Raw genomic sequence first — 12,563 nt, forward strand, 5'->3', positions numbered from 1 at the left:
CTTTTAGAATGAAAAATATGTATCAAAACACCTAATAACATGTATAATTTTAAAATCTTTATGACTGAGAATCAGGCAATGAATTTTATGTGTTCTTTAAGAAAATCCTACCTGTACATCTGCTGGCTTCATGCGAGTTCCTTTTTCTCCAACAAAAATGTCATCAATATCAATAAGGAGGTATCTTCGGAGAGGAAAGCTAAGCTTTCCATGAGAAAGGAAGGACACACTATCAAGAAATAGAAGTTTATGCAGCCAAAACTTGAAGCCATTACCAAAGAGCACGCGATGTATTCCATCAAATAGTCCATGATCCTATATTAGCAGTGGCAATAAAATAAAAATTAATTCTTAAAGTTCATGTAGGATTTAATTAAAGCTTATTAAATAGGTTTCATATTTTGCTAGCCAACAGGAAAAATAAAACCTATAGATTTGAATCTTTTGTAATCAGTTGACCTACAAACATCTCATCTCTAAGCAACAATACCAGGGCAATGAAAATGCATTACGTTGCACCAAGTAGTGATTATCATGCATGTTACATTATATAACTGCAAGCGAGATGATAAGAAGCATTATTAGTTGTTAAAGTGAACCAACACTAACAGTTTATAACAAAAGTAGACACTTACTCTCAACACTTTCAAATCAAACCTGACTTAATTGATATACATTCAGATTTATCAGTGGGTATTACTTCAGCATTGAACTACATATGAAGATCCATAATCATAATTTTTTTTTTTATTGATCCTTTAGTAAAACATAAAATTTGTATCAATGAATAAAGGAAGAATGATAATTTAAGAAAAACTTCTTATACAACAACCTAGAACACCCACAAATCACCGTCAGAGAATAAAATCGAATAACAAGTAGCTTGGCAAGCAACCTATCTTTACTTTAACTACAGACAAGAATAGTACAACATCATTTACAAAGTCGTTTCTTTAATTATTGACTAAAATCACAAAATATTCTGAAGTTTATAAGTTATCACAAGTTCTTTAAAGACTCACAGCAATGTAATCTTAATCAAACAAGCAGTCAGCTAAACAACTTGAGTAACCTAACATTTTTGTTGGTCAGTCAAATTCTAAATGAATCAACCTGGACAGAAAACCTTTTTTTCAAGGAGTCATCCTCATTTGCTCATAATAAAAAAATATTATAAATATTAGTCAACTGAAAAACAATTGGCTTAATACAAATCTCCACATTTTTTACATGTAATTATGGTAAAGAATTTGGGAATTTTAATAAATTAACTGTAGGAGAGGCAATTAACACTTACCTCTCATTAAGTTGAATTAGTGTAAATAATTTTATTTATTTTATGGTTGGATATAATTCCTCTATTTTCAAACTTGGCACATAATGCATATTTAATCTTTAATAAGCAATATAGCTTGTGTCAAATTCAAACAATAAATGCAGTCATACCTATAGTAAGATATTTGAAAGGTTTACATATTTAATAATTTAACCTTATTAAACATTATTGGTGAGATTTATAAATTTTACCTGAACTATAACAGGTAGAAATGGACTGACATCCTCAGATGAGATAGGTACAAAATGCTGAGGCCTAGCCCATGCTAAAGCTTCATAGGATGAATCATTTGTTTTGAATATAGTCCAGTCACCTGCTGGTAATGCCCCAAAGTGAACTTCTCCAGCACGAGTCAATCTCAAGATTGAAGAGCTAGGGTTGAGGTAGTAGTCTTTTAATTTGAGATTGGTGCTGATAAACAATGGAAAACCTAAAACAGATTAATCTAATTACTGAACTAAACATAGCTTCCAACTATTCAAATAAAACATGAAACATATGATCAAAAAAATTTGATCTTATCCTAAATATTTTAAATCATATATGTCAGCATATTTTTTCTAATTTAAGCACTTTACAACCAGAGTCTATCTCTACAGTTTAAACTTAGAAGATGCATATACAACTTACAATGTTTATAATGAACTAGTAAAAACATTTATTTTGTTGACCTCTCAAGGACAACAAGCATGTTTATCATTTGCTAACAGAAGGAAAGGGAGAAACTGAAATAGCTATATATATATATATATATATATATAAAACCTCATAAAATTGTGTTTTTTCCCCTATCTATGTTTTGGCTTACATCTTCACCTGAGCTATGTACAAAAATTCCAAGACCAGCTGTATCATCAACATAAAGACACAGCAGGAGAAGACTAATCTAATTACATAGGTAGAATTTTCTGTTCAATCAATGTCAGATATGTAAAATGTGCTTTGTCTGAAACAAGCATATGACAATAGACATCAATTTATCTTTAACAAAAATACTTACCTCTCAATCACTATTATAGAGGAACTGCACAAAGACATTTACATGAATAAATTACATTTCAATTTACAAGAACAGGAATCAGGTTTCTACAATATTGCATGAAGGAAAAATTGAACCATATATTTAACTTACGATGACTAATTACAATACATAGAATATGGATACACAGTAATGAAAATAATTCTGGAAACAGACAAATGATGTACATATGTACGAGTCATAAACAATGAATAATGGTAACTAGATGGTGAATTTATTAATGGTACAAAATATTGTTACAGAAAATGCAAAAGAAATGTGAACAAGTTGTACAATTCACTAGTAAATAAACCCACGTAACCTCAAGAATGTTCATACTGGAACTTTGAGCAGGTCAAGCCTCAGTTATGATTGTTCCATCAAGATACCATTTAACCACATATACTTTATGTTATGAATTGTGCTCCTGAAGGAATAACATGATGGATTAGAATCTGTCTGTATTTGACAATAGTCAATAATATGTAGATCACCAACACTGCTGGCTGAGATGCAGCCCCAAACTGATCAACTACTGTGCTTCACTGTAAATGTTGGACAGCGACTGGGATATTGTTCTTCTCTGTCCCATCAAACAAGCAACTTACTACTATGTGGAGTCTTGCCAGAATTTTCTACCTTAACCAGCCAAACCTTTGATTTATACATGTTGTGTTTCATCTCAGAAAGCCATGACTAGATCACACTACTATTAGTGGGCATATTATGACTTGCCTATAAGTTTTATACTAATGTGATGCCATTCAACCATGGAGAAAGTAAGTCAAAGTATTACAATAAACTACCAACACATAACTACACACCAGTACAGTTAATTTTCACAAAATAAGCAGGCTGAATTCCCAAACTATTGGCTTTTAATACTCTTTTTTTCATAACCAATGTCACAATTATTTCCAGTACTGTGTTTTAAAATCTTACTCTTTTATAACACACATATAGAACACAAGGAACTATTTGGCCATTCAAAGCTATACCTGCATGTCCACCCTTTAGAAGAAGTAAAAATCTTAAATCCACCCTTTCTTCTTATCAGAAAATTAGTGAACCCCCCTTTTAAACTTTTATAAGAAGCAACCTTCCACTACTACTCAAATAAATTCATTCCATAAGCCATTCACCCTGTTAGAAAAATAAAACTTTATTAACTGGAGCCTATTCTCTTCAGAATAAAGCACAAAGATATCAGAGGCCTTATCTATTGATCCCCTGGGTAATCCTGTAAGCTTCAACAAGATCGTCTCTCACCCTTCTTTTCTCAAGAGAAAATAATCTAAGAGATTTTAATCTATCCTCATACTATAACCCTTCCATTTCCAGAATCATCATCCCCCGAACATTCTCCAATAAATCAATATCTTTCTTAGATAAGGAGACTAAAATTGTAAGCAATATTTCAAGACAGACCATTGTACAGAGAGATAATTACCTCTTTTGACTTTTAACCATTGTCTATAAATGCACTCTAAACTTTTATTACATTTGCTACTAACAATAGAACAGTCTTGATGGTTTAAGTGTCTTATCCAACACTAGGCCAAGATCCTTTCCTTTAGTCAAGGTTTTGAGCGTGTCCTTTCTATATTAAATGCGTCATCCAAATTATAGTAATTCTAATATATTATCTTGCACTTACTATAATTAAAGATCATTTATTAAATACTTGTTCAACTAACTAAATGATCCATTACTCATTCTGTAGTACCTATTATCATCATCACAGGTAGAAATTTCCAGAAGTTTAATTTCATCCACAAACTTTACTAATTATGTCTATTACCCACAAAAACATCATTAATATAAATAAGAAAAACCAAAGACCCAATTACTGAACCCTGAGGCACCCCAATAGTAACAAGGGTCCAGTGCAAATGGACTCGGTTATCACAACTCTTTGCTTCTCTACCCAAATATCTTACAATCTAGTTTACTTTTGTTCCCCAACCATCACCAATATGATTTTTTAGCTAAATCTTTTGTGTGGCACTTTATCAAACGTTGTTTTTGACAAATCTAAGTTCAAACCCTTTCTATCATCTATACTACATGTAACATCTTTAAAACGTTTAACAGATTAGTAAGGGAAGACTTCCCTTTAGTGAATCCATATTGGATTTCTTTTATGGTATCATATTTCACTAGATGATTTTTCTTTTATCAGACTCTCTCAAATGTTTTCTGACTATAGAAGTCAGGCTAACTGGTCTATAATTTCTAAGGCAATTTTTACTATCACCTTTAAAAATAGAAGTAGCATTAGCCATTCTTTAATCCTCAGGCACCTGCCCACTGTCTATTGGTCTACCAAAAATGAAACATTTAAGACCATTCTCTGGTCCTGATGCTATATCTATTTTCAATTTTTCTTTTTACCACCACATAACACAGGTAAAACCCAATGTTTTCGGTATGAAATAATGACAACATCCTGTCTCATAAAAACAGCTTTATATTTATGTCTTTCCAACTGGATGCAATTGATCCCTTATATAATGAACCACCTTACCTCCTCTCTTAAAACATCTATCACTATTAAATAAGAGAAAAATTCCTATTATCAGTATTCTCCAAGTATAACAAAATTTCAGTAATTATTTTCTATTTCAGTCTTTCATTTCAACTTGAGCCTTGAAGTCATCATCAAAACCTTAAAACTCTATATTTACAACATTTCTTGTATTTTGTATGTAAGACCTCACATCAAGGGCAGACAACAAGAAAGACATGTGAAAAGCAGCCAAACATCAAATATTTTAAACATTAAACAAAGATAAAACTTTTGACCTGTAACTACAATTAGATTTAAAAAGTAAAATGGAAAATTTATGTATACATTCTATAATGGTCAAAATAGATACTTTTGAAACACTAATACATTAAAAAACTATAAGATAAACCACCTTTTAGTTGTGCACCAACGAAAGTTTCTTCTTTAGAGGGAACAAATCCTATGATACCAACACTGTATTCTACACAGTACTTGTCTAGCAAACCACGATTCCATTTGTTCATTGATAAGTATTTTTCATAGTTTTCAAAGACAATAACAGCATATTTCCCTTTGTCATGATTCGTCAGTAAAGGAAGACTCTTCCCTGCTACTTCCACTTTGTACCTGGTAGGAGAAGAAACATATAATTAAAAGTAGGAGGAGCAACATATAATTAAAAATGTGTTCAAGATAGGGTTATCAATGAATATCATAGTTATTTATTCAAGTATATATATATAGGCTGGCTAAAAATGTTTTGTCTGACTAGGATGCTACAATTCACACTATTGCTTATGACAATCAACCTAATTCTATTGAAATGAGGCCAAATTTTTCTTCCCATCTGTATCACTTCTTTTCGATTAATTTTTTTTTAATATTCTTCAAGTTATTTAAGATGTACTCTGGAACATTTTGTGACCATATATATGAATTTATAAGCCTCAAAAATAGTCTAGAAAGTCATTTCATTTCAAACCTTCATAAAAATATTTTTATATGCCAACAAATACTCTTAAAACTGTACAGTTTACTTGTTGATCTATAAATAGGTTACACAGGACTTTATAAAATCTACATATGTAGCTGTTTGTGAAACTAGACAAAGATTTACAAGCTGGCTAACTTAAAAAAGATTTCAACTGATATGATTTAAATAAATGAAAGACAAAGCTTTAAACTTTTAATCTAACAGTATGTAAAATTCAAGCAATATTTTTCTTGCACTGTTAGTGATTAAGAACGTTAAGAGTAAAGGTTACAAGTAGTAGCTTTAATCAGTAGGAAGCACTCCAAGTTTATATCTATATCAAGTGTTCTGAACATTACAACATGTCCTAAGAACTACATAAGATCTAAAGTTTCAATAACATATTAATTTCCTTTTAGCAGTATAAGCTTACACATTTTAAATCCATACATTTTACTGGTTAACTTATAAATTATACTTAAGGGTAAAACAATATTTTTCATAAGATACAAATTCTATTTTGTTAATTCGTCCTGGATAGCACATTTAAACTTACAACATATCATAGGTAGCCCAACAGGTAAAAAATCTACAGCAGCTTTCAACAAATTTTCCAATGTACAGTTACCACATGCCAATGAATGCCAAACATGCCACAGAATCATTTCATAATCACAGTCATGTATCATTCCAAATGAAACTCATTTAATATAACGAAGACATATCTTTTATAGTACAAAAACCTATGTTTATATAAGTAATTCTAAATGATAAATTTGTAATATAAGTCAAAGAAAATATATCTAAAAACATTAAGCAGTTTTTCAAACATTAACCACAGACTTACTTGATTCGACTAGCCTCGAGAACTTCACAAATGTGCTTTCCCAGTCGAGAATACTGTGTTTCCATAAAAACAAGCACCTTGGGATCAAATCGTAGCTTTCCACTTGCAGTATGGATATTAGTGGCACTAATATTTGACTTAATAAGTCTCTTGTTATGTGAGTGGCACCGGAAGGATGGTTGAGGAGGTTCTCGGATAACACTTAAGAGTTAAAAAATTAGTGAGAAATTATTTAAGTGCTTCACTCTCTTCCATTTTATACAATATATATATATCTACACACACAGCTTGTAAAATTTTGAGCAGTGATTACATTTTCTCAATCTAATGAAACTGTTGAACATTAACGTTACAGTTAACTTATTATTTCAATTTGATTTTGTAAATCTAAACATAACACCCTTAAATTTACCAAATCCTCTGGGGTATGTCACAAATAATACAGATATAAAATGTGAGCAAACCATATTTAAAGCTTTTCACTGTTTAACTGTTCAAAAAAAACTATAGAAATATAATAAACAATGTTGATATAAAATAAAAACTGCTTTAAATTTCCTTTTTTTCTCCAGTCAATTAAGTGAGATGTGTCACATGAAAAATAAACTTGGTTTGCAAATAATTATTAGTTAGAAAAATTTTAAATTAAAAAAAAACACATTTAAAACTAATTTATAATAATGCTTACCTATGCCATTGGTTATTGGACACATAATAGGACAAGATGACCATGGATACCACACCAAACAATAAAGCTGCAGCAAGACACCGTTTGATAGTCGGCTGTGAAGCGCTACAGAAGCGATTAAGAATATTTTGACTAACTGCTGACCCTTCCACTACCATAATCCCACTCCTCCACGTGATGTCTTTGATACTCCGGGCACAATGGAGTATTGAATGTTTACCTACGTAACACGAGTGGTATGTTGTTGAAGTTAATATGGAATTACTCGCAGAACTACACAAGTCACGAAACTGGCGACGAACCTACAGGTTGGTTAACTCTCAGTAACCAGCGAACTGTATACATACGTTATCTAGAGATAGGCTTCTTTCTTCCTCGGCGACATGAGAAACTTAAGGCGACGAAACAATCCATCGTATCACTACTGACAATGTCGGGAAGACATTTTCAACTCGACATAACACCTGAAACAGAAAGACTTGATGAAGTTCGAGTTTCATCTTCAATATAAACAAGACCCATATTACAGGTAAACCCAGTTTATATGATTCATGACACAGTTGTTACCTTACTCGTGATTAATAAAAGCCTGTCAACAAGTCCACGTTCTAGTTTCCAAAACACAGTAAATAGTTATGCTAACCCACTGACCTAGAGACAGGATAGCAACCATTTTTAGAATGTTACTTTTTTAACGGAATTTTGTCTCAAGCTAAGCTACCTCAAAAGGTTCATCAAACATATTTGCAGGATATTTAAGTTATTCGTCACACTGAAATTTTATCTACTTGCATTTTTTACAGTACTTCATGTTTTTGTGTAAAAAAAAAAAAGTGCGAATCACCCTCATTCTCCACGATAACCAAACAGGATATTTAATCCATTTTTTTATGTGTTTGATTTCTGTACTTTAAGATTAGAAAAAAAAAATTCACACTCGCGGTGAAATTTTTTTATTTATCAAGCTTCATCTAAGAAAAATGTTGGTAAAATACAACTAAACTACAACTCACTGGAAGTTACCAACATCATTTCCGAGTTTTACGAAATACTATACTTAAAAAATAACAACAATGAAATATTAAACGATCTGATTTCAAGTGTAATTGTAGATACTACATTCATAAGCATACTAGGTCAAATTTCAAAACCTTCATGAATGCGTGTTACAGCAAAAAGCTTATGGTTGGAAACCACAGTTTTTACGCTAAACACAATTAAAAAGAATGGTATAGAACGACTTTCCATCATACATATGGTTTATAATAAATTTAAGAAACGTAATTACTGTATATCGAAAGCAGTAAACGAAAAGAACGTTTTTATAAATGGATATTAAAGATACACGAGATGCTTAAGCCTCTCTCATCTACACTCACGTAATATTATCATTGTAAATGCAATAAAATGATTTGGTAAGCCACATCAGTTTCTACACCGAATTTCTCTAACATAGCTAGTTATTTATTGTAACACGTAATACACAAGAAACATAGTTTTACGAAGGGCACATTCATCTTCTCATTAAAATGTAGTTTACTCCCGAAAACAATCTGACGAACAAATCATTTTACCCTGGTGGGAAACGCGAGAACGTTTGAAAAACATCAAGAACGAGAATAAACTCCACATCTAAAAATTCGAGCATAATCTCTGTGAGTGACTATTCCACTAGCTAGGTCTAAATGTTTGCGAATAGTCAACTCACCCTTGATTTTTTCATTAACACAGATCACTTTTAATTATTTTTCCAACAAATTATAAACGTCAGAAGTCTGACAAGGAGTATGCGACATAAAATGGATGGAAATCACTGATTTAATGAACTTCATTTTCGTATTTAAAAAGTGGTTTAGTTTTTGAAAACTAGGGGGACAAAGGACTTTGAAAAGAGTAAAAAAATTCAAATTTAATTTCTTGCGGTAATTAGGATATACAGTTTATAACAGTTTCTCATGTATGCAGTTTTCTGGCATTTTCCAGCGTGTCATTAATACTCAGTAATGGTACAAAAAGCTATTTTTCTTTATTATTAACAATTATTATTATTACAAAAATAGGTCTTGGATGGAGAAAACAATGACATTGGTGAGTTTCGAAAAGTATCAAGAAAAACAGTGAAAAAAATGGCCCTAAAATATAAAGAAACTAAAATTACTCTGTATTTTGTTAACTTTAAGGAAGCTGCAGAGATATAACATATTTACGTCTACACTTCCCATTCACAGAATACAAATGTGAAATAACTTAAAAGAAACTAAAATTACTCTGTATTTTGTTAACTTTAAGGAAGCTGCAGAGATATAACATATTTACGTCTACACTTCCCATTCACAGAATATAAATGTGAAATAACTTAAAAAGGGATTTGTTTTTTCTGCTGAAAGATGTATTATTCTTCGATTACACAATTAAGACGTTTATGTCATTATTGTTTAAAATAAATAACTGTGGAAACCGGCCATTTCTTCATTAGTATACTTCATACCAACTTTTCATATCTTCGTGCGTTCTTTCTGAAACACAAAGTGAAACCGGTAAAATTGCATTCTTTTAACTAATTTTCTGTCACAGAAAGTATGCACAAGTCCGCACCAAACAAAACGTCACATACAGTGGTGAACATATATAGAGAAGAGAACTCTGATTTTCTTCACTCGTCACGCCTAATCGATAATATATACACACAGATATATATACATATCCCCTCGCTTGTTTAAATATATATATATATATATATATAATAATGTTTGGTCCTCAAATCGATATTTGGCAGTCGTCTGTGAAGCATATGACAATTTCATAAAGTTAGACTATTTCTCCTCATAAAATGTTATAACCTAGTTTGCATAAAACAGTTGTATATTTTATTATCCATAATGAAGGTCTTTGTTTAAAACACACGCACGTGCAGTTGGATCTGCATCTCTTGCTTGTAAACATACTAAACAAAGGTTTAAACCACAAACAAAAAATGTTAACACTAACAATAGGTTTATTTTGAAGTGCTACATACACATAGTTAGATATTTGAAATACTTTCAACATCTTTTGCAGGATACGTGTTGTGTGATTTAGGAGACATTAGGTAGAAAGTCATTCTTTGAATTACTTTATGAATGATAAACTCGACAGTCTTTCTCTTGAACTCCCATTAACCCAAGCAATGCGGAATTCGTTTTCTTTTTGAGTGAGGTACGAGTGCGAATTTGATGACACATACTCCAATAATGCTTTGTTTTCGAACTGCACATTTAACACAATGCGTTTTTCTTTTTTTTAAACTGACAAACATTGCGATCCCTTGACACCAGAAACAAGATCAAGAATGCAACAGGATAAGCATGAATAGCACAGACAGACTGTTTTGCAAAAGAAACTCTAATGTTAAAAGAGCCAACGTTTTAGAAACGTTCCCACATCGGTTTTTTATTTAATAAACATGAAAGAATATTTTGTCTATATGTTCTATCAGATAGAGAGTGATCTTAAGAATCCTTCAGTTATATAAGACTTTCTTTAAAAGCATATTCTTTAGTAGTATGAAACATTCTTATGAAGCACTTGCCTTAGTTGTAAGTATCTTATAAAGTATGATCATCAAGTTGTATGCGAGTTTCACATAACTTTAGTTGTATGTTACTTATGTAGAATACATACCAATATGTTACTTTTTTTACAAGTCATATCTATACTTACTACAGTGATCGAACTTTCGATTTTAGCTGTATAAGACCTCAAGTTTACCAATGAGCCACCAGAGGGAAGGCAACTAAAGAGAGTGAAAAAGAGAAATAATATTTATCAAGCGCAAGATTTTTCTTAACACTATAATATATAATTGTTTTTCAGGTATTCATACCTAAGGAGTAATAGACATTATTTTATTATTATTAAAAAAACAACAGTGCCAAACGATTTACATGCATGTACAAGTGTCTCATCTTCTGTCACAGCTGACTGATTGCGTAGAACTAGTACCACACGTACCTAAACTGCGTATCTCCCTTCGTCTAAATGACTATATATGGCATAGATCAATATCATAGATAATGGAGTATATACTGCAGTACGTTGTGGCAATGAAACTAAAGTCGGCATTGAACTAAGTATATAACATATCACAAAAAAAGGTAAGTCAACCTGATTATGTGTGACATCCATATCCCCCGCTCTTTCTCTTTCTACACATACACTCATTATACAGGGGATAATTTGTGGCAATTTTTTTCTTTATGACAACAGTTGCTACATAGAATAACGTTGCGTAGCAACTGTAAAAAAATGCATAGCACATGGTTAACATGCTGTCTCGGATACGTGCAATCTAGAAAAAAATACTGTACCAAGTTGTTTGAATCTTTGCATAAACACTCAAAAAAGTATTTAATTTCTGTAAAATAAAAATATTTTAATATTATACTTAGTATTTCTATGAATTGTACGAAGAGAATCGCACAAGTTACTAATAATTCGAGAAATTTCTGATACGGTTTGCGCATTCGCTAAAATAAACATTACGTCGCAGTTTGTGCTAAGGAAGGGTAAGATTGAATCGCAAATATGGTCAATATATACAAATACATGTACAACATTATATTAAAAGTAAAAAATACAAAAACTGGTATTTTTCTGCACACTGAAAGGTAACATTTTTAATATTAGTTACAGCCTACTAGTTTCGGTAATACAATTGCCATCATCAAGGCTAGTATTTACGTAACTGTCATACCGAAACTAGTCATCTGTAACTAATATTAAATATTTTACCTTTCATTTTTTTGTTTTTTACTCTTAATATAGTAGCACAATGTGCCTGAAAAGAAATCATGATTACATATTAAACATCTTTGAATCATTTAATTTTCTCTCTTTAAAAGTGACAAGCACATGAATCTGTTTAGGGTACATCGACACAAACTCATTCACTTTCTAGAGGAATAAAAAGTAGCTTAGTTTTTCTTTTGAAATATGGCACATGCAATAATAATAATAAAGCAGAATGAATAAGTAACTTATACTAAAATGTAACAAACATAGACCTTTCTAGAAACAGTTCAGGTAGGTTACAGTTGTTCATTAACTTGTGCCACTAGATCACAATGTTTAATATTTTAACTTCGAACACCACACATTGTTTTTTTTTTTTTTTTCCCGCCCCTCGGGCGTTTTTTTTTTTTTTTTTTTTTTTT

General features: G+C 31.3%; 1 protein-coding gene across 5 annotated transcripts in view; it reads right to left on the bottom strand.

Moving 5' to 3' along the window:
- Positions 1–12,563, bottom strand: part of LOC106457993 (bifunctional heparan sulfate N-deacetylase/N-sulfotransferase-like) — a 90,013-nt gene that overhangs the window by 38,015 nt on the left and 39,435 nt on the right. For 3 of the 5 annotated variants that reach the window (XM_013917444.2, XM_022384294.1, XM_022384298.1), the window contains exons 2-7: positions 11,071–11,143; positions 7,372–7,835; positions 6,684–6,884; positions 5,276–5,490; positions 1,528–1,766; positions 112–315 (exon numbers count right to left, since the gene is read on the bottom strand). In XM_013917444.2, the coding sequence (XP_013772898.1) occupies positions 112–315; positions 1,528–1,766; positions 5,276–5,490; positions 6,684–6,884; positions 7,372–7,529 (1,017 nt within the window). In that variant the 5' untranslated portion in view covers positions 7,530–7,835; positions 11,071–11,143. The remainder of the gene's footprint in view (positions 1–111; positions 316–1,527; positions 1,767–5,275; positions 5,491–6,683; positions 6,885–7,371; positions 7,836–11,070; positions 11,144–12,563) is intronic. The other 2 variants (XM_022384300.1, XM_022384303.1) reach the window with 1 other exon arrangement.

The sequence above is a fragment of the Limulus polyphemus genome, unplaced genomic scaffold, assembly GCF_000517525.1.
Source record: "Limulus polyphemus unplaced genomic scaffold, Limulus_polyphemus-2.1.2 Scaffold20, whole genome shotgun sequence".
NCBI lineage: Eukaryota > Metazoa > Arthropoda > Merostomata > Xiphosura > Limulidae > Limulus > Limulus polyphemus.